The sequence below is a fragment of the Gadus morhua genome, chromosome 7 (assembly GCF_902167405.1).
Source record: "Gadus morhua chromosome 7, gadMor3.0, whole genome shotgun sequence".
NCBI classification, from domain to species: domain Eukaryota; kingdom Metazoa; phylum Chordata; class Actinopteri; order Gadiformes; family Gadidae; genus Gadus; species Gadus morhua.
Genome location: NC_044054.1, coordinates 5,123,443 through 5,148,517, shown reverse-complemented (window position 1 = coordinate 5,148,517; position 25,075 = coordinate 5,123,443). Strand labels below are relative to the sequence as shown.

The 25,075-nt window shown below is 46.6% G+C and overlaps 1 protein-coding gene across 1 annotated transcript in view; it reads left to right on the top strand.

Annotated features, from left to right (window-relative positions):
- The window catches only part of LOC115546839 (transmembrane protein 131-like), a 49,698-nt gene extending 33,519 nt beyond the window's left edge, over window positions 1-16,179 (top strand). Inside the window, 13 exon segments of the mRNA XM_030360606.1 lie at window positions 4,825-4,986; window positions 5,416-5,810; window positions 6,175-6,344; window positions 6,850-6,977; window positions 7,545-7,678; window positions 7,841-8,053; window positions 8,376-8,513; window positions 8,516-8,531; window positions 9,343-9,464; window positions 9,838-9,919; window positions 11,268-11,368; window positions 11,805-11,977; window positions 15,138-16,179. Coding sequence (XP_030216466.1) covers window positions 4,825-4,986; window positions 5,416-5,810; window positions 6,175-6,344; window positions 6,850-6,977; window positions 7,545-7,678; window positions 7,841-8,053; window positions 8,376-8,513; window positions 8,516-8,531; window positions 9,343-9,464; window positions 9,838-9,919; window positions 11,268-11,368; window positions 11,805-11,977; window positions 15,138-15,473 — 2,170 coding nt within the window. The 3' untranslated portion in view covers window positions 15,474-16,179.
- Window positions 16,180-25,075: the final 8,896 nt, after the last annotated feature.

The window sequence follows — 25,075 nt, the reverse complement described above, 5'->3', positions numbered from 1 at the left end:
GTAATGACCACGGAAGAGGCAGTGAATGAAGTATTGATTAGACAGCGATTTATTAGAAACCTAATAAATCGTTGGAACACGCAAGACCGGTAACCATAGCAACGCCGGTAAACAAACCTCGCGAAGCCCAATCCAGGTCTTACTGAAGGCATTTAATGGTCAAAATATTATTAATAAATATTCGAATATATTCTAATATTAATATTAATAAACAAACGAACTTCGAATATGATTTTTGGGCAAAAGTCAAAGCCCTACCACACACACAGGCACACAGACTCACAAACCGACACAGAGGCGCACATAGACGCAGAGACACGGGGAAACACAGGCACACACACACAGACACAAACGTGCGCACAAACAGACATGCACACAGAGACAAGCACAGGTGCAGACACAGACACACACACACACACACACACACAGAGACACGCACATGCGCAGACAAAGACACACACACACACACACACACACACACACACACACACACACACACACACACACACACACACACACACACACACACACACACACACACACACACACACACACACACACACACAGATGCACACGGGCACACAAACAGAAAGCACAAGCTTTGCACTTGGTTCGATGAAGATCCTTAATGTACCAACAGAGATATATTGTTGTTTCTCTTTCTTCTGATAAATTGACTTATTGTATGTTGCTTTGGATTAGGGGTGTGCCCGGGTACACGTGTAACCGGTTAGTAAATCATAACCATTTAGGAAAATAAGTAAACGAAAACCGTAAAAATACAAAAAACGCTGCGCCATTGTTTCAATGGGAATCGCGACGGTCTATACTTTCAACATAGTTTACATATTTATAATTCGAAATTCGTCCCAGCATTTATTATACCACAGATACTCTAGGGTCTATAGCATATAACCGCTTTTTCTGATTACAGTTTAATGTAACAGTAAGCTGACAACATCCTAATTAACACCGCAACTGCAAATTAACCGCACGGAGATAACCTTGGCAACCGGTCAAACAGTTGTTCTTTTTGAGATCATTCTGCTCGCGCATCCGCCGTGTTGGTGAACAAATAATCCCCCTATAGCGTGACTGCGGTTCACTTTAAAAAAAAAAAATACTTTTTTTCATTAATAAAAAAAATGGTTAACCGTGTACACGAAAAAAAAAGGGGTCGTGTAAACGTTATAATTTTTTTGTAACCGTTCCCACCCCTACTTTGGATAAAAGCGTCTGCTAAACGCCCTGTATGTGACCTACCGAAGTTCTCCCATGTGACCCCCCTCTTCCGGGACATCCACTGGCTCCCTGTAGTAGCTCGCATCAATTTTAAGACGATGGTACTGGCATACAAGGCAGTCGATGGAACTGCCCCTGCCTACCTCCAAGCATTGCTAAAGCCACACACCCCAGCTCGATCCCTCCGCTCAACTACCTCAGCTGGACGTCTGGAACCGCCATCGCTAAGAGCTAGCAAAGGCCGTTCAGCAAAGTCACAACTTTTCTCGGTTTTGGGACCTCAGTGGTGGAACGAGCTCCCTGCCGCTCTCAGGACCGCAGAGTCGTTCACTATCTTCCGAAAAAGACTCAAGACTCACCTGTTCAGAGTCCACCTCGACTCTGCATAGCCACTTTCCCACTTCTGACCACCATTGTACACTGTATTGTATTGTATTGTAGTACTTAACTGTGTAGCAACTGCAGTAGCTGCTATCATGGCTGTAACATGGGGAATTGATTGACCTAGCGATCGTGGTACTTGCACTTGGTTCTATGAACATCCTTTCTGTACCGACAGCGATATATTGATGCACTTCTTATGACAAATGCACTTATTGTAAGTCGCTTTGGATAAAAGCGTCTGCTAAATGTAAATGTAAGGTAAATGTGAATGTAATAGCCTGTGTTTCACAGATCTATGGGGTTGGCTGTCCTAAGAAAGTGTGTAGGCCTACGTGTTTCGCAACGGACCCTTTATCTGACACTGACAGCAACTGAACAAGTTAAGGCATTATGGGATCCTATAACGTCCTCTTTTTGAGATTTTACTTCCTATATAGCCCTCCACACGAGCATGCAGTTTAAAATTATCTCCAATAAAAAAATACTGAATATCGGACAGCAGGCTGGTAGTACGATGAGGGTTTGGATTTTATCTTTGTAAAACACCCGATGTTATGAGTTGGATGTTCCTGATTCACAATGCAAAGAGCACATTTGCACGCGGACTCACACGAGCATGCGGTCTGTCGAGAGATCGCTGTCAGACCGGGGACGGGCAACAGCAACACGCACATCCCCCGAGAACAGGATGCAATCCAACGCAACCATCTCTTCTGAGCCAATCACAGCCAAACTCAATTCAATTCAATTTTATTTGTATAGCCCTTACTCACCATTACAGTCTCAAAGGGCTTAAAAGGCCAAATATTTATGACTATGGGGCTATGATTTATCAGATGCTTTTTTCTTAAAAGACCTACAATAATTCCATTTGTCAGAAGTAAGAGAAACAACAATATATCTCTGTGGGTACAGTAAGGATGTTCTTAGAACCAAGTGCCAAGCACTAACAATCACTAGTTTATCCCACCCCCGTATACAAATTAGAGCCCGACCGACCGAAAAATCTGATATGCCGATATATATATATCTATATATATAGATATATATGTATTTTTATATGTACGCGCAACAAAACAAACAGATTTCCCTAACATTGGTTATTTGTAGTTATCATTTATATCCTTTTCACTCTCAGCTAACACGTAACAACAGCAAAACTGGACATGGTAGTCATGAATTAAGTCATGCTTATCGACTTTAGACAATGGATGGGGATGTTCTTTTAATTGTTATTCAAGCAATGTATGTCTCGTGACAGTTGCCAACTTACCATGGCATGAACACACTTGCACACATGAACAACACCGATGATCTCCGTCGATCTCCGTCATTCACTCTCCCTGACTCTGGCTGAATCAGCGGATTTGGGGCGTTAGAGCGCCCTCTGGTGGACAAACTATGCAACGGCAACATTATTATTATTATTATTATTTTTTAATATTCATTTATCGGCCATTATAAATGCAGATACCGAATAGTTAAAAAAAAAAAAGCCTAATATCGGCCTGCCGATATATCGGTCGGGCTCTAATACAAATTGCCACCTACAAAACCTATTGCATTGCCAAACACACAGAGACAGAGACACACTCATAAAGAGACAGACAGACAGGCAGAAAATTAGGCAAACAGACTCACAGAATGAGACACTCACACACGCACACCAGAGATGGAAATTACGTTTTTTGCCCACCAGCCACTGTGGCAGGTAGATTTAAAAATCTACCAGCCACTCATCTTTTTTACCAGCCACTTTTTATACGCTATATATATTTTTAATATATGCGCACATTTTTAACAATATAATAGTAACAATAGATAAGAAAAGTGTTTTTCATACACATCATTTTCTCCATCAGAAGGGATTTTTACTGTAAGTAGGTGCTACCAAGGAACTGAGTGGAAAATGTTACACTCTTACCGCATATGATAAACAATACACAGGTATCTGCCATATTAAGTCATGTTTATTTCAAAGGTGTTATGATGACAAGTTTGGGGATAATTCATCCCCAAACATCTATGCAAAGTATTTTCAATAGAAAACAAATTGACATATTAACAATAAAACAACATGCATGGCTACACCATCATAAGTCAATAGGAACATTTGTTTTTTTATATTTACATGTGACTGCATACAAATGTGTCCAGAGACATGGTAACTAACGTATGATGGTAAGCATTATTGGCCCTTCAAGTTCAGGGTATAAAGTTCAAGGCATATACTTGAACTTCATACCCTGAACTTTTAAACGTTGCAAACGTGCAAAAGAATTATTATATATTGATGTGGCATTCAGTCCAATGCTGAAAATATATCTGTGGCATTCAGCAGGCCAATGCTGTGGTGAAGTGTGTAAAGTATGACCAAGTGTTTCTTTCTGTTCAATAGATAGAACTTTATTGATCCCCTGTAGGGGAAATGTGTTAATGTTTGTCCCTATAAAACAATAATGGTAAAAAAATAAATACAAAACACGAGGGTAACTGAGTAAGTCAAACTGTCCAATCTGAAGGCTCTACTTAACCACTCCCCCTACTCACTTCCACCAAAGTAAAGCGAACAGAACTGAGTAGGGGAGGGCGTAGCCCAACTAATTTGTGAACGACCCAGAGAAATGCAAAGCAAATTCAATGTGAACTTGTATGAGGCTTTAATAAAATCCCGGACGATTTAGAAATTCCGCATGTCCGGGCAAAATAGGATGTCTGGTTACCCGACGTACGGGAAACCCATTTGATGCCTACCTGTAACACTATTAAATAGCGGCCCAAATTGGTGGGCGCTATCCTGGTAATTTCTCTACGTGAGAAATACGAAGTGTGGCGTGTGAGCGTGTGCATGGGTTGAATTCCGTGTGTCTCACGCTGAATGCGTTAGACTTGAGAGCCCTGTTTCTGGTATATTATCCCGGATGTTGACAGTCGCAGTTCAGCAAAAGAGGCGTAGAAGAAGAAGAAGGCCGGATGTTAATGGTTGTGGAACTGTGCAGCGCCGTATGACGAATGTATTAAATATGCAAATTTGATCGGACCGGACTGGAAAGTATTACCCGACACAGTGGCGGATGAAGTGACACAATTTACCAAGACACACTCACACACACAGATTGAGATACACAGACAGCCAGGTCAGACACTGACCTTTGACCCCTGACCTCTGACCCCCCCCCCCCCCCCCCCCCCCCCCAGCTCCATGTTCCTGCTGGTGGTGGTGACGGCCTACCTGGAGGCCCTGGGCATCTGGGAGGGCTTCAAGAAGAGGCTCTGCTATGAGGCGGCCATGGTTCCCCTGGAGACCGGGAAGCCCTTCGACCTGAGGGAGATCGTCAGGCTGCAGAACGCCGCCTCGCAGTAAGGGGGGAGGGAGGGAGGGGGGGAGGAGAGGGAAAGGAGGGAGCCCTTCGACCTGAGGGAGATCGTCAGGCTGCAGAACGTCGCCTCGCAGTAAGGGGGGAGGGAGGGAGGGGGGGAGTGGAGAGGGGGCTTTGCTGCAGAACGCCGCCTCACAGTAATGGGGGACTCACACCAGGGGGGAGAGAGGGAGGGGAGGGGAGACTCACACCGACACATGCACACCGGGAGGACAGGGGGGAGGGAGGAGGGGAGAGCGGGTTAATTTAAGGGGCCTTCAATCAAGAGTTCTTCAATTAAGAGGCCTTCAATTAAGAGTTAAGAGGCCTTCAATTAAGATTAACACCTCTCACGCATCATAATGTAGGACGTCTGCCCCTCACCTCCCAGCCTTACCTCTGTCTCCCAATCTCCTCCTCCCCCCTCCAGCCCAGCGACGGCTAAGCCCAGCCGTGGCCCCGGGGGTCCCGGCCGGCCCTCCCCCCAGGCCCCCTCGCCTCCCCCGCCGCCTCCCCCACAACAGCACCCCCCCCACCCCCCCCAGGCGGCGTCCCGGGCCCCCGACGGCCCCGTCCTGGGGGGCCAACACCCCGGACGCAAGGCGCGCTCCTCTGGCCCCAAGCAGCCCCAGGCACAGGGCTCGGGGCCCGGGGCCCCCGGGGGGGTGGCGGCGGGGGGGTCGGGGGTGAGGGAACTCCCCCCCGGGGCTGGGGGCCACGAGGAGCAGGAGTACAACAAGCTGCTGGAGGCCATGGATAAGGATCTGGAGAGGCCAGAGACGGAGAGGGAGGAGCCGGAGGCCCCACCCTGCCCGCAGATCAAAGGTGAGGGGGGGGGGGGGGGGGGGGGGGGGAGGGAGGGAGGGGGAGGGATATTTTCAAATGCGTGCTTGGTACCGCCTCTCAAGTTGTGCCATTTTTATTACTCGTTGCCAAACCCTACTGCTTTCTAGATGTGGGTCTGGATTTCCAGGCTAGGTCATTTATCGAGTACAATTACTAATTATTATTAGTTTGCTTCTAAAATCTTCACACGTGGAAGTATTAGCGTCATGGATCGTTATAAAATTCTACTTACAAACATCGCACAGGCACGCACCCACAATCACACACACACCGTGTGTCAGGCGTCAGTCAATTGTTATTGTTGTCTTAACGACCTTCCTCCGCCGTGACCTCTGACCTCTAGGGGCCAAGGTCAAGCTTCCCCGAAAGCCCAAGGTGCCCAAGAGGAGGGAGGAGGCGGATCTCCGGCCAAAGGCGGGGAAGGGGGAGGAGCCTCCACGGGAGGAGACGGACGACAGCTCATCGGTCGCCACGGACACCAGCACCACGGACACGGAGGCCAGCTTCAGGGAGGTCAGAGACACGGATGGACAGACACACAGACAAACACCTACGCGCACAGTAGCACAATGACACTCTTCACTCACTTACTCGCTCCCTCTCCATCTCACTCAGCCTCTCACTCATACTCTCTTTCACGCATGAACTTGCCCACTCTCTCTTCACTCCCACTTACTCATTATTTCACAGACTCACCATCTTACACACACTCCCACTCTCATCTCTCTCACTCACTCACTCACTCACTCACTCACTCACTCACTCACTCACTCACTCACTCACTCACTCACTCACTCACTCACTCACTATCGTTTACCCCCCCCCCCCCCCACACACACACACTCTTGTTCACTCTCTCACTACCTCACTCTCTTTCCCTCTCTCACTACCTCGTATGCTCCTTCCAGTATCCAGTGTTTTTTTATCCCTGATTCATAACCTTCAGGGAGTGATAATTATAATTAACTTTTATAAGAACTCGGTTGGTTTATAACATGGTCTGTGTTGCGTTCTCCAGGAGCTGGCGGTGAAGAGGAGCCAGCCTCCTCCTCCCCTAGAGAAGGAGAAGGAGGAGCAGAGCTTCAAACCCAAGAACAAGAAGCAGCAGCCAGCCAACCACACAAAGGACAAGAGTCTGAGCTCCAGGTCAGGAGCCTCCCCCTCTCTCCCCCTCTCTCCCTGTCTCCCCCCCTCTCTCTTCTCTCTCCACCATCTTTCTCTGTCTCTCCCTCCCTCTTTCTCTCCCCCCCCCCCCCCTCTCTGTCGGTCTCCCTCCCCCACACCCCCCCCGCTGTGGGTGAAGATCTCCCACCAGTTGTTAATCATAACTCACCTTCACAGGCCCTCTGCTGGGTAATCTGACCGCCCCACCCTCGCCAGGAAAACCCTATGCCCTAGGTCCTCTCGCCCTCTCCCCTACTCTCTCTCTGTCCCTCTCTCCCCCTCTCCCCCAAACAACATTATAACTACCAGTGTAGTTAAAAGGTCAGAGGTCGTTGTGATGTGGTCTGTTGGTGTTGTCTCTCTCTCTCTCTCTCTCTCTCTCTCTCTCTCTCTCTCTCTCTCTCTCTCTCTCTCTCTCTCTCTCTCTCTCTCTCTCTCTCTCTCTCTCTCTTCCCCCTCCCCCCTGCGTATGATTAATTTATGTGTCTCCTCCCCCCTCCCCCCTCTGCTCCTCCTCCTCTCTGTGCTCCTCCCTCCCCTGGTCATCAGCTCTCTGGAGCTGCCCTACGTCACCCCGCTGGAGAACAAACGCAAGGCCTTCACCTCCAAGACGGCCCTGGGCCCCGCCCTGACCGGTCCCGGGTCCCCCGCCGTCACCAAGGTCCTCCCCTCCAAACCCAGAGGTGGGTATGTGTGTGTGTGTGTGTGTGTCTGTGTGTGTCTCTGTCTGTGGGTGTGTGTGTGTGTGTTTGTTTGTCTGTGGGTGGGTCTCTCTCTTTCTCTCTCCCCCTTCTCCCTTTCTCCCTAACTCTCTCTGTCTCTCTCTCTCTCTCTCTCCCCCCCAGTGCCTCGAGGGAAGTTGGAGGAGCTGCGCCCCTCGCCGCTCGCCAAGCACCTCCCCAGCCCCGCTGTGGGCGGTGCCGGAGGAGGAGGAGTTGGTGTTGGAGGAGGAGGAGGATGTGCAGGGAGGAGCAGCAGCGGCAGCAGCTCAGAGGGGGAGAGCAACGTGTCGCCGCCCCCCGAGTGGGACTGTGTCCCGCTGCTCAAGAACACCAGCGGTGAGGAGCAGGGGGATGGATGGATAAATTCACAAATGAGTGGATGAACACTCATGAATTTACGAATGAATGAATCCATGAATGAATTCACGAATGAATGAATTCAGCAATGATTGAATTCATGAATAAATGAATGAATGAATGCGTCAATGCATCTCGAATGAGTGAAGGATTGAATGAATTCCCAAATTAATTAATGAATTCTCGAACGCATTACTGCATTCTTGAACTAATTAATGAAACCTTGAATGAACGGATGGATGATTTCTCTACTGGATGGATTTACTGGTCCCTAACCTCTCCCCCTCTCCTCCTCCCCCAGCGGTGGACAGCCTCCACCAGATCTCCCTCCAGACCATGCAGGCCGACCCTTTCCTGAAGAGGCCCATGAGAACGCCCCCCCCCGCCCCCCCCCCTCCTCCTCCTCCAGCTCCTCCCTCTACCCTGGTGCCGGCGGCCTGGGACTTTCACCACTCTGGTAGGGGACGGACAGACAGACAGACAGACAGACAGACAGACGAATGAATTAATGCATTCTCGAATGGATGCATGATTGCATCTCGAATGAATGAATGCATTCTCGACTGAATGCATTCTCGACTGAATGAATGAATCCATTCCTCGAATGAATGAATGCATTCTCGAACGAATGAATGCATTCTCGACTGAATGAATGCATTCCTCGAATGAATGAATGCATTCCTCAAATGAATGAATGCATTCTGGAACGAATGAATGCATTCTCGAACGAATTAATTCATTCTCGAATGAATGAATGCATACTTGAACTAATTAATTCATTCTCGAACGAATGAATGCATTCTCGAACGAATGAATACATTTGCAAACGAATGAATGCATTCTAGAACGAATAAATGCATTCGCGAAAGAATGAATGCATTCGCGAACTAAGGAATGCATTCTAGAACGAATGAATGCATTCTCGACTGAATGAATGCATTCTCGACTGAATGAATGCATTGTCGACTGAATGAATACATTCTCGACTGAATGAATGCATTGTCGACTGAATGAATGAATGCATTGTCGACTGAATTAATGAATGCATTCTCAAATGAATGAATGCATTCTCGAATGAAAGCATTCTCGAACTTATGAATGCGCTCTCGACTGAATGAATGAATGAATTCTCGAATGAATAAATGAACGGTCTGATCCGTGTCAACGCTGTAGACGGCGTCTCTCTCTTTAACCCCGCCCCTTTGTGTCTCTCTAACACCACCTCCTTTGTGTCTTTAACCCCGCCCCCTTTGTCTCGCTCTTTAAAGTGACCTGGGGTCAAAGGTCACGCCAGCCCCCAAAGGGAAGCTGATCAAGTCGACCTCGCTGCCGGGGCAGAACGGGAACCCTACCTTCGCCGCCGTCGCCGCGGGTTATGACAAAAGCCCAGGTAAACGACACCTATACCTTTTGGGTCAGCTGCGCCTCTTCCGCCCTTGGTTTCAACCAATCACGCTGTGCGCAGCCGTGGCATTACTCAACATGCGCAACGTGATTCGCTCTAGGCGTGTGAATGAATGAATGTATTCTCTAAATAATTAATGAAAAACCAAATGAATGAATTATCAAATGAATGAGTGAATTATCAAATGGAGGAATTCCAGAAGGAATCAATCAATAAATTCTCAAATGAATGAGGCCCATGTGATTGCCCCCTCCGCTGGTGTGTGTGTGTGTGTGTGTGTGTGTGTGTGTGTTTGTGTCTGAACCAGAAGCACACATGCATCTTGTTCACGTGTTGTCTTTCCTTCCTTGTCCACCAGGGGGCAGCAGCTCTGGCCGCAGCCCCATTAGCAGGACGGGCGTGGCGCCGTCCTCCTCGGTGGACAGTGACTGCTCCGACAGGTCTGTCCCTCTCTCCCTCTTACTTCTCAATCGTCATGACAACACTATCATCACTATGATACCAGACCTAACTGTCATCACTAAGTTTCAAGCAGAGATGAAACGAATCACTTCATTAATGTGCCAGTTTGATCAGTAGACGTTTTTATTTTTAAATATATTATATTTATGTCTGCGATCTGAGACATTTGAGGCAGACGTTGACAGTATATTCTAATTGACTGAAACTTTACAAGCATTGACTGTGAAATTGCAGCCTGACTGTAAAGTTGCAGATTACATTTACAGTTGCAGATTTACTTTATAGTTGCAGAATTTACAGTTGAAGATTTAATTTAAGGTTGCAGGATAATATAATAAAGTTTTATATTGACTGTAAAGCTGCAGATTGACTGCAAAATTGCAGATTGACTATAGAATTGCAGATTCAATTTAGAGTTGCAGATGGACAGTAAAGTTGCAGATGGACTGTAAAGTTGCAGATGGGATGTAAAGTTGCAGATTTTATTTACAGTTACAGATGGACTGTAAAGTTACAGATTGACTGTAAAGTTACAGATTGACTGTAAAGTTGCAGATTTAATTTACAGTTGCAGATGGACTGTAATGTTACAGATTGACTGTAAAGTTGCAGATTGACTGTTAAATTGCAGATTTAATTTACAGTTGCAAATGGACTATAGGCAAGGCAACTTTATTTATGTAGCACTTTTCATACACTAGGCAGACTAAAAGTGCTGCACATATAAACATTGTCACACAATAAAATAAAATAATAGATAAGTAAAATAAAATATCTGCAAAGAAATTAGTAAAATAGATCAGCATTTTAGAATGTGCAATGTATTTAAGATCAGATCAACAGTCTCTCTGGTACCCACGTCGGGAATCCAACCCGACCTAAAGGAACTTGGTCCTTTCTCTGGGACTCCAACCCGGATTCTAGGACTCTAACCCAGACAGAACTCAGGTCTCAAACCCTTCAAAGTTACCTGTGTCAGGACTCCAACCCGACCTAAAGGCATGCAATTTATATTCTAGGACTCTAACCCGGATTCTAGGACTCTAACCCAGACAGAACTCGGGTCTCAAACCCTTCAAAGTTACCTGTGTCAGGACTCCAACCCGACCTAAAGGCATGCAATTTATATTCTAGGACTCTAACCCAGATTCTAGGACTCTAACCCAGACAGACGTCGGGACTCTAACCATGAACCAATACCTTATTCTGGGACTCCAACCCAGACAGATGTCTTTACAGTTACAGATTGACTGAAACGTTACAGATTGACTTTAAAGTTACAGATTGCAGAGGGTTGTTGGTTTACGTTCCTTATGTCTCCTGTAGCCCCGGTCCTCTCAGCCCCATCGGTAACGGCCGGGCAACATCGGGTATGAGCAACACCTTCTCCGCCTTCGGCAGCAACAACCTGTTCAACCTATCAGGAGGTAAGCTGGATTCTGTTCAGCCTATCAGGAGCGAGTTCGTCAATCAATGGAAAACGGTGTTATGTAGCATACTTTAGACTTCTTGTACTTTACAGATAATTTTCCCCGCTTTAACAACTGCATAGAGTTTGGTCCATCAGAGTTAAACATGATCCTTATCCTAGCTATCTGTGTTTAATCATGCTATGAGGCTAACGATAGAAATTATGCCAATGCTAGTAATTATGCTATGGGGCTGACGAAGTATACTTTGAGGCTAGGAAATTATTCTAATTATGCTATCAGCATAAATAATTATGCTATCAGGCTAACGATATAAATTATGCTATGAGACTTACGATATGTAGAACCATGATATACAGTGTCCTGTGTAGGGGTCGTTTGTCTCGCAAGTCAACCAGCAACCTTCTGCCCCCCCCCCCCCCCCCCCCCCCAGTGTTCAGCGGTATGACGTCGGCCCGCAGCGTGGTGGAGCCCCCACCCAGCTGGTCCGACTTCGGCCACCTGTCGTCCCCGGCGCCCTGCCCCCCACCCCCCACCTCGGCCTGGCCCAGCGAGACCCTGGAGCCCTGGCCCTGCAGCACCGCCTCCACCGGGAGCACCACCACCGTGAGACCCCCACCCTCTTTAAGAACCCCCACCCTAATGTCTTTAAAAAAACTCCACCCTTCTGTCTTTAAGAACCTCCACCCTAATGTCTTTAAAAAACTCCACCCTTCTGTCTTTAAGAACCTCCACCCTAATGTCTTTAAAAAACTCCACCCTTCTGTCTTTAAGAACCTCCACCTTTATGAACCCCCACCTAGGCCTGTCGCGATAAGCAATATATCAATTTATTGCGCGATAAATAAAAATGAGCGATAACTTTTTGACGGCCGCAATAATTTCCATTCGCACTCTTTTTTTAAAATCATTGCTTTAATGGCCTAATCTGAGAAGAAATGTATGCCATAAACAGAAATATTATAGGCCTTTATCACACAGGTCTTCTCAATGTCGTGGAACCCTCTGTCACTTGCATAGATAGTAGTCCGGTAACTTGTCAACCCCAGCGTCTTCGGTTGCTAAGCAACGTCAACGTCTTTGGCGGACTATTTCTCTGCTGATCAACACTACGAATGCTGCTAACGAATAAATTGTAAAAAGACACACCATGTGAAATTATTTTTTCTTTTTGGCAAGTAGCCGTGTAAGAAGCGGGATAATGTATAGAACGTCACCGGTCATTATCGGAAATAAGCCCAGACGGGGGGTTATTTTCCCGATAATGACCGGCGTTCTATGCATTATATATATTTATATATATCATATATATTTAGCAGAGTAGGCCTAAGTAACATATGTCAGGTTGAAATCGGCTCGGGCTCATAATTACAGGGCACAACGAGTAAACCCCCTCAAGCATTTTTTGTTAAAATAGACTGAGTCCATTATATTTATTGTTTTTGGTTGTTTGTTAATTTATTCTGGATATACGTCCAGTTCCAGTGTTCTTTAAAAATAAAAGCTTATTGCTCTTCGAAAGGGTGTACTTGCATTAATATGCCATTATCATTATATCAGTGGAAAAACGGCAATATTATCGCTTATCGCAATAATTTCTGGGGCAATTAATCAAAACAACAACAAACAAATTAAAAAAGAACCCCCACCCTAATGTCTTTAAAAACCTCCTATCCTGTCTTTAAGAACCTCCATCCTAATGTCTTTAAGAACCTCCATCCTAATGTCTTTAAGAACCCCCACCCTAATGTCTTTAAGAACCTCCATCCTAATGTCTTTAAGAACCCCCACCCTAATGTCTTTAAGAACCCCCACCCTAATGTCTTTAAGAACCTCCACCCTAATGTCTTTAACAGACATGCAAACGGCGCGCTTTTTGGCGCGAGTCGCTTTTTTATCGTACATTTTGGGGACCTGTGTGGTTCGTGCAGATCCGAAGAGTTGTTTTTTTGGGGGGGGGGGGGGGGCGTCGATCGGTGCGCGCGTGCAGGTGTCAATATTCCGTAATCTGACTGACTGAGACCCCTCGAGCCTTCGAAGAAAAGGGATTCTGGAAATGAATTTGTTAGAGGACCAATCACAGCCCGTGCCGTCGCGTCGACTGAAGGTTACAATTTTTCTTGCGCATGCGCACGTTAGAGCTTATATCGGGCCCAGAAAATCAAGCCCGACCCGGCCCGAGCCCGTGCACGTTCTGTCTGAGCCCGGCCCGACACGACACATTAACTGTAATTATGAGCCCGGGCCCGATTTCAACCCGACATTTATTTTAACACATATGTAACTTTGTACACATTTGTTACTAGGCCTACTCTGCTAAATATATATGTAAGGGATAATGTATAGAATGCCGGTCATTATCGGGGAAAATAAGCCCCGACAGGGCGAACAGGACACCGACGCGCAGCGAAGGGGTCTTGCTTCGCCCTGAAGGGGCTTATTTTCTACAATGACCGGCGACGTTCTATAGGCCTACATAATCCCGCTTATTACACGGCTACTTGCCAAAACTAAAAAAATAACTTCACATGGTGTGCCTTTTTACAATTTATTCGTTACCAGCATTCGTAGTGTTGATCAGCAGAGCAATAATAAAAAATATCCGCAAAGACGGTGACGTCGCTTAGCAACGGAAGACGCTGGGGTTAACAAGTGACCGGACTACTACCAAAATGAACGGAGCGTTCCGCGGCATTGAGAAGACCTGTGTAATAAAGGCCTATAATATTTCTGTTTATGCCATAGATTTCTCCTCAGATTAGGCCAATAAACCAATGATAAAAATAAAAAAACGCTCAATCAAAGGCCCAGCCCGACCCGAGGATAGTGGTGGGAAATATCGGAGAAGGACGTACTTATTGTGCAGCAGGACGCAGGGTGCAAGTGCAGTTGGAAGTGGTCAGGGTTAAAATTAGAAGCCAAGACTGAGGGGAATTCAGTGAAGCATAACTTTCCACTGTCTGATATTTTCAAATAAATTGAGAAAAAAATGATGTGCTAAATGCACACTCTGCATTAAAGAAATTAATGATGCCAGCAGGGGTGTACATGCCCTGTATGCACACTGTAAGGCAGACATTCATCGGATGAAAGTGACAACAACAATAACTACACAAAGTGTTGCACAGCTTCTCCGAAACCCTCCTCCAGAAACCCCCTAAGTAGCAGATAAGATCAGGGCCAGTACCTGTGCCTGTGATCACATATCCAATGCCGAGGTGTGTGTTTGTGTGTGTGTGAAAATAAATTAACTTAGTTTAAAAAGTCACTTTAACTGAGTAACTAATATAGTTTTTATCTTTCTAGGTATATAGCATATAGCATAGGCCTTTTCATGACAATAGGATATCATGCCGTCACATTTTTTCCGACTTCGTGTAGCTCCCTCTTTTTTTGTCATACATGTGTGTGCATCCCTGCTTTAAGAACCTCCATCCTAATGTCTTTAAGAACCCCCACCCTAATGTCTTTAAGAACCCCCACCCTAATGTCTTTAAGAACCCCCACCCTAATGTCTTTAAGAACCTCCACCCTAATGTCTTTAAGAACCCCCACCCTAATGTCTTTAAGAACCCCCACCCTAAAGTCTAAGAACCACTCCTTTCTGTGTTCTGGGTTTAGTCTGTGTGGGAGGGGTTTAGAGTGTGTGTGTTACACAGGGAGAGAGCACTCTCTATGTGCTTATTTGTTAACGATGTCTCCGTTCTGATTGGTTAGCAATGTCGTCATACTAATTTGTTAATTATGTGCCCCCCCCCCCCTTCAGTCCATCCTGGGCAGCAGCAGCCTCTGGTCGTCCAGCCCCCCCTTCAGCCCCTCCATCTGGTCCACTAGCGCTGACTCCTCCCCCCTCCACACCTTCTCCTCGCCACCTGCCCCCAACCGCCACCTCTCCGACCTCCTGCTGGGGGGGGACGTCTGCCCCCCCTCGCCCGCCTCCCCCCAGGTCCCGGCCTCGCCCGGCCAGCTCAGCCCCGCCTACAATCCCTGGAGCATGTGGCGCCCCACCCTTGGGGGCGGCAGCAGCGGGGGTGGAGCCGGGGGCGGCGGGCATCGACGGAGCTCCGAGCCGTGGCCGAACCCGGACGCCAACGGCAACTGATCGTCATGACGGCACCCGCAACCACGACGGCCGCGTCTCCCCCCCTTTCTCGACGTTCAGCCCCACCCTCCCTACTCCACCTCCACCCCTCCCCCAACCTCCACCCTCCCTACTCCACCTCTCCCTCTACATCCGACTCCTCCTCCTCCAGCTCTTCCTCTACCTGTTCCTCGACGCTCACCCCCGTCCTCCCTACTCCACCTCTCCCTACTCCACCTCCTCCACCTCTTCTTCGATGCTTACCCCCGTCCTCCCTACTCCACCTCTCCCTCTTCCTCCACCCCTCCCTCGATCTCAACCCTCCCTACTCCACCTCTCCCTACTCCTCCTCTTCCTCAATGCTCTATTCATGGGCGGTCAGCCCCACCATCCCTACTCCACCTCCACCCCTCCTTTGACCCCAACCCTCCCTTCTCCTCCTCTTCCGCTACCTCCACCCCTCCTTCGACCCCCACCCTCCTTACTCCACCTCCTCGTTCTCCACCCCTCCCTCTATCCTCAGCCCTCCCCCATCCTCTTACTGGGTGGTGGTGGGTGGGTTCTAGTGGGTAGGGTTCTCGCCCCCCCCCCCTCTGCGCTATGATCCAGGTACAGACAGTACTACCTCCTCCCCCAGGCCGTGGTTGTTGGTTTGAGTCCCTCGGTCAAGAAAAGCTTGTTAAACTTTTCATTTTTATTTTTAATGCCAAGAAATAACCAACCCAAATATAAAGAATTTTGCATTCGGTGCTTTGTGATTCGTGATGTCACAAAGTAATGACTTCGCCCCCTGATTTGGATTTCGGAATCGCTAAAGTGATCAGATGTGTTTGTTTAAGGATAAACCTGTTTTTGTTTTTACAGGAGAGAGCTTTAGAGTTCGGTCTGTCTTGAAAATGAGCTCCGATCTGCGAACGTTTATCTGCCGTTTATCGGACATTAATCAAACCTCTTCGTACGTCCACGAGACTCCTTATTTATTAATTTAAAGTCGTTGATAAAGGCTTAAAGCGTAAAGTCTAGGGTTGGCTGCTGTATTCTCTCCTGACGGGATTCGCCCGACCATTTTAAGTTGACTCCTACAAAGGCTTTTAATTAGAAATGCGGCATCAGCTTTTAAGTTTGACCTAAGAAAAAATCGTGTCTCTTGCTTCAGCGAGGTGACCTTCGAAGCATGCACTTCAGAGCATTTACCTTATCAGCACCCAGCTTCCAGAAAGCTAAATTGTTGGGTGACATTTTTAAGTTTTTATAAAAAAAATATTTGGAGAAAAGTGTTTTTACAATTTTAAGTTGTATTTTATTTTTATTTTATTTTTGTGGACCCCCCCCCCCCCCCCCCCCCCCCCCCCATGCGGATATGGGTGGTTGTTTCTGGTTGAGTGTCGGACACGAGAAATAAACCACGTCAAACATGCAGCTGGCTACTGTGTCTTTGTGTCTCTGTTGTGTATGTTGTGTCTTTGTTTGTGTGTTGTGTTTTATAGTAATGCCACAAAAACATTACAAGACTGAACAATTACACCATTTAAATTTTCCCAGAAGTTCCATATAATTACTAATCTGACTCATAATCTCACTAATCTGCTCTATTTGGTAATTTATGCTTAATTCTGCAACTCGCTGGATAATTCATTCCTCCGATCGGCCACAGGAGGGCGCTGTTGGCAAGGGAATCCGGACGACGTGGGTTTATTTCAGTTTGGGTGTCGACGCGTGTCCAATCTTTTCTGGCAATTTCCTCCAGCTGTTACGTCCGTCCTTAGTGCATAAAATAAACCTAGATAATAAATACAAATAACTACTAACTATTAAGAAAAACAAATGTGGCTCAGCTGTGCAACCACCACCGAATAACCACCACAAACGCGACGTGATCGCTGAAACGAATTATGCCCTGGCCAGAGTTACACAGGTCTGGGGTCTCATTTATAACCGTTGCGTACGCACAAAACGGGGCTGAAAGTTGCGTACGTGACTTTTCACGCCAAGGTTGTGATCTATAAAAAACCAACTTGACGGGAAAATGTGCGCAGCCCTAAGCAAACTCTGACCCATGCGTACGCATGGTTTGGAGGAAAAGGAGAATTGGCGACACAGACGGAGGTGGTGGTGAACTGAAGTCAGACCGAAGAATTGCAGAGTGAGAAGAACGATTATGTTTTATCATCGCCCTTCATCAATTTAATTTCAACCCGTATCATGCGTTAAATCCTAATCTGAATAATTTAAGTCCACTGCGTTATTTCTCAGTTATAACTCCAGAAATATCTCCTTAGAATAGAAATAAAAAGAAATTCTCTGTATTTAATCCCGTCACTCCATACTGTCCACTGACGGCGCGACTGCATGGAATAAAGCATCTGTCCAACATGTGTCAATAACATAATATTTTTATGTGACACTAAACACATGATCAAATGTCAATTAAATCCCAAGTGTGAAAAACCAAGCCACACTCATCACAATCGTTGTCCGTTACTCTTGATGCTTTTCATGACAAATCAGGCATTAAAAAGGGGTTATGTTCAAGAACATTTTACGTGGGTAATTACAAACTGATTATCCAAGGCGTTCTCGTCAGTCTTATTACCGTAACCCTATAAATACAGAGGTGAGCGCCGTGGTAATGCTGCACCATATGGCACTTCTGGCGGACCATGCAGGATTCAGAGGGAGAGGGTATTTAAGGTAAAGGTAAGGTACTTTTATTTATATAGCACATTTCATGCCAATGGCAACCCAAAGTGCTTTACACAAATACAATGAAGTGTTTTCCATAATAAAAGGAAGACAAGACAAAAGATCTAAAAATTAAAATACATAAAATCAGATAAAAAAAACATAAAGTGAATAAAGGGTTATGCATAAGGGAGAGCATATTAAACAAAAAAAAAAAAAAAGGGACCATAACGATTTATTGGTAGGCTACATAAAAATATGTAACTATGTCAGACCACTTCTTTTTTAATTCTGGGACTGTGTGCTCCGTGCTACTGACAGAGTTCACTGCTGCAGCAACATGTTGCCACTCACTCTGCTTTTTGTTGTTGGCGATCCCAATCCCGTGACCGCCGAACAAAACTACCTTTCGGGCCTCCATCTCACCCACAAGTGTCTCCACTTCAACCTCCGTGAAATTTCGCTTTTTTGATTTTCTCAGTACTTCTGCCATTGTTTCCAACAAGACATAATACCGGCATCTGAGTCTGTTTTATATGCAGATCGCATTCATGAGGTCATTTGCATTGACCATTTATGGTTAAAAAGGGGCGTGTAGAGGGCGGAACGTGAAGCTGATTCAGCTGCACACAATTGTAGTCAGTATGTGATTTATAAAGCAAAGATTGCGTACAGGTGTGCGTACGCAGTGTTTTATAAATCTGAATACTTTTTGGCGCACGCAAAACTTGGCTTCTGGGCGTACGCACATTTTTAGTAACGATCCTACGCACAGTTTTATAAATGAGACCCCTGGGGTCTCATTTATAACCGTTGCGTACGCACAAAACGGGGCTGAAAGTTGCGTACGTGACTTTTCAATCCAAGGTTGTGATCTATAAAAAACCAACTTGACGGGAAAATGTGCGCAGCCCTAAGCAAACTCTGACCCATGCGTACGCACAGGGGTGGACTGGCCATCTGGCACACCGGGCATCGTCCGGTGGGCCGTTGACACAATGTGGGCCGGTCCGGTCCGCTATGTTTCGTTTTTTTCTCTCTCTCTAAATTCCCTCCAATTAGGCCGGCCAATTGGCTACAGAGGGCTAGCAGTGTGTTGCCAGCATCGACACATTATTGGTCTATGTTTGTCATTGTCAATCAATCATGGGCTGACAGGCTCAGAGAGCCCTGACAGTGCTGTCAATCACAACACAAACCAGGGTGGGCGGGACCTCATGGCATGGGCCGGAATCGTGGGAGTCCGCGACTCCCACGAGTAAGTAATTCATGTCTTAGACTTTTTCTTGCAGCTACAGATAAAAAAAAAAAATTCTCTATTTATGGTTTCACAATGACTGAGTCACAGTTGAAACAAATGCGTTTCAGCTCTAATGCTGCTACTGTCTGTAATATGTTTCTATTTAGATTATTTGTCAGGATATTTTGTTATTATTGTCCGAGTCTGGTTTTAACTAATGCTGGGCTTACACAAAAACATTTTCCCATTCACAGACTAAAAACTGCAAGAGAGAAATTAGCGTTGGATCAAGTGTGATATTTAACAAGCGTTTTGTAGCTATGTAGATATGGGGGATGGAGATGCAGCGACCACAGGATGTCCGTTAACTTCCTGTTCAGGTTTCACACCTTCCTTGTCAGCAGCACAAGAGACACAAATAGCAATTTGCACTGCTATTTGCAGTGCAAATAGCAGGATGTATGTACTTGATTAAATTGTTTTAATAAAGTACATACAGGGTTCTTCCCGTTCGTCTCGTCCCACCCCTAGTGCTGATAATGTAGTGGGCTGGTCTGGACAGAAAATGCCAGGGCTGAATTTTTGTCCCAGTCCACCCCTGCGTACGCATGGTTTGGAGGAAAAGGAGAATTGGCGACACAGACGGTGTGGTGGTGAACTGAAGTCAGACCGAAAAATTGCAGAGTGAGAGGAACGCTTATGTTTTATCATCGCCCTTCATAAATTTAATTTCAACCCGTATAATGCGTTAAATCCTAATCTGAATAATTTAAATCCACTGCGTTATTTCTCAGTTATAACTCCAGAAATATCTCCTTAGAATAGAAATAAAAATAAATTCTCTATATTTAATCCCGTCACTCCATACTGTCCACTAACGGCGCGACTGCATGGAATAAAGCATCTGTCCAACATGTGTCAATAACATAATATTTTTATGTGACACTGTAAACACCTGTAATCCTTAGCCCAAGTGAAGGAGTTCAAGTAGGCTACCTCGGGGTCTTGTTCGGGAGTGAGGGTATGGAGCGTGAGATTGGCCGGAGAATCGGAGCAGCCGGGGCGGTATTGCGTTCGCTTTACCGCACCGTTGTAACGAAAAGAGAGCTGAGCCGCAAGGCAAAGCTCTCGATCTACCGGTCGATCTTCGTTCCTATCCTCACCTATGGTCATGACTCATGAGGGCTGGGTGATGACCGAAAGGACGAGATCGCGGGTACAAGCGGCCGAGATGAGTTCTCTCAGAAGGGTGGCTGGCGTCTCCCTTAGGGATAGGGTGAGAAGCTCAGCCATCCGTGAGGAACTCGGATTAGAGCCGCTGCTCCTTTACTTAGAAAGGAGTCAGCTGAGGTGGTTCGGGCATCTGGTAAGGATGCCCACTGGGCGCCTTCCTTGGGAGGTGTTTCAGGCACGTCCAGTGGGGAGGAGACCTCGGGGAAGACCCAGGACTAGGTGGAGAGATTATATCTCAACACTGGCCTGGGAACGCCTCGGGATCCCCCCGTCAGAGCTGGTCAATGTGGCCCGGGAAGGGGAAGTCTGGGGCCCCCTGCTTGAGCTGCCCCCCCCGCGACCCGACCCCGGATAAGCGGACGAAAATGAGATGAGATGAGACTGTAAACACATAATCAAATGTCAATTAAATCCCAAGTGTGAAAAACCAAGCCACACTCCTCATCACAATCGTTGTCCGTTACTCTTGATGCTTTTCATGACAAATCAGCCATTAAAAAGGGGTTATGTTCAAGAACATTTTACGTGGGTAATTACAAACTGATTATCCTAGGCGTTCTCGTCAGTCTTATTACCGTAACCCTATAAATACAGAGGTGAGCGCCGTGGTAATGCTGCACCATATGGCACTTCTGGCGGACCATGCAAATGGCAGGAATCGGAGGGAGAGGGTATTTAGGGACCATAACGATTTATTGGTAGGCTAGATAAAAATATGTAACTCTATGTCAGACCACTTCTTTTTTTAATTATGGGACAGTGCGCTCCGTGCTACTGACAGAGTTCACTGCTGCAGCAACATGTTGCCACTCACTCTGCTTTTTGTTGTTGGCGATCCCAATCCCGTGACCGCCGAACAAAACTACCTTTCGGGCCTCCATCTCACCCACAAGTGTCTCCACTTCAACCTCCGTGAAATTTCGCTTTTTTGATTTTCTCAGTACTTCTGCCATTGTTTCCAACAAAACATAATACCGGCATCTGAGTCTGTTTTATATGCAGATCGCATTCATGAGGTAATTTGCATTGACCATTTATGGTTAAAAAGGGGCGTGTAGAGGGCGGAACTGAAGCTGATTCAGCTGCGCACAATTGTAGTCAGTATGTGATTTACGATCCCACGCACAGTTTTATAAATGAGACCCCCGGGGTCTCATTTATAAAACGTGGGATCGTTACTAAAAATGTGCGTACGCCAGAGGTGTAGCCATGGTTTCAACATTGGGGGGGACAAAGGCCTGGGGTCCGCCCCCCCCGAGGCAAAGATCTTGAACATGCATTAATCTGGTGCACTCTGAGAGCAAAATCTCAATACCTTGCACCTAATTTTGAAGACCTTTTTAGGGATGGATGTTTAAAACACTTTAATACTGGATGTGACCAAGCAGTCTGGGAGTGTGGAAGACTTGAAATTAGGAAAAGGATGACACACATATACTTCAGAGCTCTGTTTTCCTTTACTTTTTAAATTAAATATGACATTTTGTGCTCAATATTTCAACCAATCCAGTCCTTTTTTTTTTCCACATTACATTCATTGATGTTTTGTCTTTTTTACAAAACACACACAAACAAACACCTGCACCACCACAACAAGGACACAAAATCCAGCCAGTTCTTACTTCCATTACATTTTTTATTGCATAACCATCACATTTGCCAATGCTGAGTAAAACCCACCCAGGTGCATCTTTCTCATGGACCTAAATAGAAGTCACCCCAAAACTTTTGTTACCCCTCAGAAAATATAGAATTTCTGATATTTTCATCCACTTGTTTAATAAGTACATAGATAGTTTCACGATAGTTTCACGAGAGAGCACACTGAGCTAATCTCATGGTGAAACCATTAGCCGTATTGAATGATGCACTGTTAAAGAATTAGACATGTCAAGGACATAACCTAAATGTTTTCTGATTACGGTAGTTATGGATTAATCTATGAATACATACATTATACAATGTTTTGTAACCTTGAATGAAACTTGACTTAATAATTATTATATTGCTATATTAGCAACTGCAACGCTGCTGTGTAGAGTTGTGTGTCAACTGAAGGAGGCGAGAAAAAAAGAGATGAAGACAGCGATTTTAGTATCGATAATGTTGCACATAAGTATCTAATCCGATATTATTTTTTTTAATTTTGATCGATTAGTATCTGAGTATAATCTTATTTGACAACTCTACACTATATACATGTGTGTTAACAGGATTCTGCGTGAATGACATGATTCGGTCTTAACCTTTCATATTTACTCCTCTTAAGCGACTCACCTATATGCCACCACTAGATTGACAAACTCTCCCTGTGCTTTCATCCTCCAAACTTTCTGTCTCCCCCGCTGGCTCACTAGCTCTACTCTGAACACAACAGAGGAAACATGGAAGGAATAATATCACAGATATCAGCAAACTATTTACCAGTAGACAACTGAAACACACTATAGACATCAGTGCCACTGCCAACAGGATTCTGCTCTAATGTCACAATTCGGTTTAAACCATTAATATTTACGCTTTTATCCCAAGTAACTTATAAATTGCATTGAACATAGGAAAAGCCAAGGCTCTATTGGTTTCCAGAACTCCTCTCTTAGGCTACTCACCTCTATGTCACTACCAGATTGTGTCACGACACAGAACGGGAATCAATAGCAGATCAAAAAGGGTTTATTTCCATACAGTCCAGCGGGCAAATCAGATTCCAGGTACAGGCAGGGTTCGTAAACGGGCAGGCAGGCAGACAGATACTGACGGACAGCTACAGGCAGGAGATCCAAAAACTGATAGGCAGAAGGCTTAATCCAAACAGGCAGGGTTCAAAACCGGGAAGAACAGAAACTATTGTCTCTCTTTAAAGAGCTTCACGCTAGTCGCACTCACGTGGCAGTCGGGTAGCAAACAGTATCTAACGTGACGATCTGACAAAGTGAGCAGAAAGGGCAGCGTTTAAATACTCCACCAATCAATACAAAATGAGGGACAGGTGGACAGAGAAAATGGAGGGCACAAACAAAAGGCAGGAAGTCGCCCAAATAAGGACATGGGTGTAACCCCGGACACATGACCAACACATGGCTCCAAACATAAACAAAGTCCAGAACAATCACACTCCAACAGGTAGGGGGAGACAAAAACAACAGTCCATGCGAGGATCCTGACAGTACACCCTCCTCTACCAACGCCTCCTGGCGTTGACCGAGGTAGGAGCGGGATGCTGACGGTGAAAGTCTTCGATGAGCGAGGAGTCAACAATTTTCCGGGCAGGGACCCAGCTCCTCTCCTCGGGGCCGTAGCCCTCCCAGTCCACCAGATACTGGTGGCCCCGACCCCGACGGCGGACGTCGAGCAGGCGGCGAACTGTGTAAACCTCAGACCCATCAACGAGTCTGGGGGGTGGTGGGGGTTTGGGGCCGGAGTTGGAACCCGGACGGCAACACCGGAAGGGCTTGACACGGGACACATGGAAGGTGGGGTGGATGCGGCGGAGGGCAGGAGGGAGGTTCAAGCGAACCGCAGAGGGGTTGACCACCTGGGAGATGGTGTAGGGGCCGATGAAGCGTGGATTCAATTTTGGGGAAGTCACCTTCAGAGGAAGGTCACGCGTGGACAGCCACACCCGCTGCCCCTGGGTGTAGTGGGGAGCCTTGATGCGGCGACGGTCTGCCTGACTCCTCATGCTGGTCTGCGAGCGAAGAATGGCAGCCCGGGTCCGCCTCCACGTTCTGCGACAGCGTCGGATGAATGTCTGTGCTGAGGGAACCCCAACCTCCTCCTCCTGGGTCAGGAACAATGGAGGCTGGTAGCCGAGGCAGCACTGGAACGGAGACAGACTAGTAGACGCAGATGGCAAGGAGTTCATGGAGTACTCCACCCATGGCAGCTGAAGACTCCAGGCTGTAGGGTCCTATGACGTCAGGCACCGCAACGCTGTCTCCATCTGCTGGTTGGCTCGCTCCGACTGGCCATTTGACTGGGGATGAAAGCCTGAGGACAGACTGACCTTAGCACCGAGAAGGTTGCAAAAAGCACGCCAAAAATTAGAGGTGAACTGGGGACCTCTGTCTGAGACCACATCCACTGGGAGCCCGTGTAGCCTGAAGACATGCTGCACGAGTAAGTCCGCTGTCTCCTTGGCAGAGGGTAACTTGGGTAAGGGGACCAAGTGCACAGATTTGGAAAAGCGATCCACGATAGTGAGGATTGTAGTGTTACCGTGAGAAGGAGGCAAACCAGTGACAAAGTCCAGGGCAATGTGGGACCAGGGTCTCCTGGGTACTGGTAGGGGTTGTAGAAAGCCAGCAGGTGGTAGGTTTGATGGTTTATTCTGGGCACATACAGAACAGGCTTCCACAAACTCACGCACACTCCGCTCCATAGCAGGCCACCAGAAGCGTTGCTTGATTAACGCAGTGGTACGTCTGACACCCGGGTGACAGGCCAGTTTGGATGAGTGACCCCATTG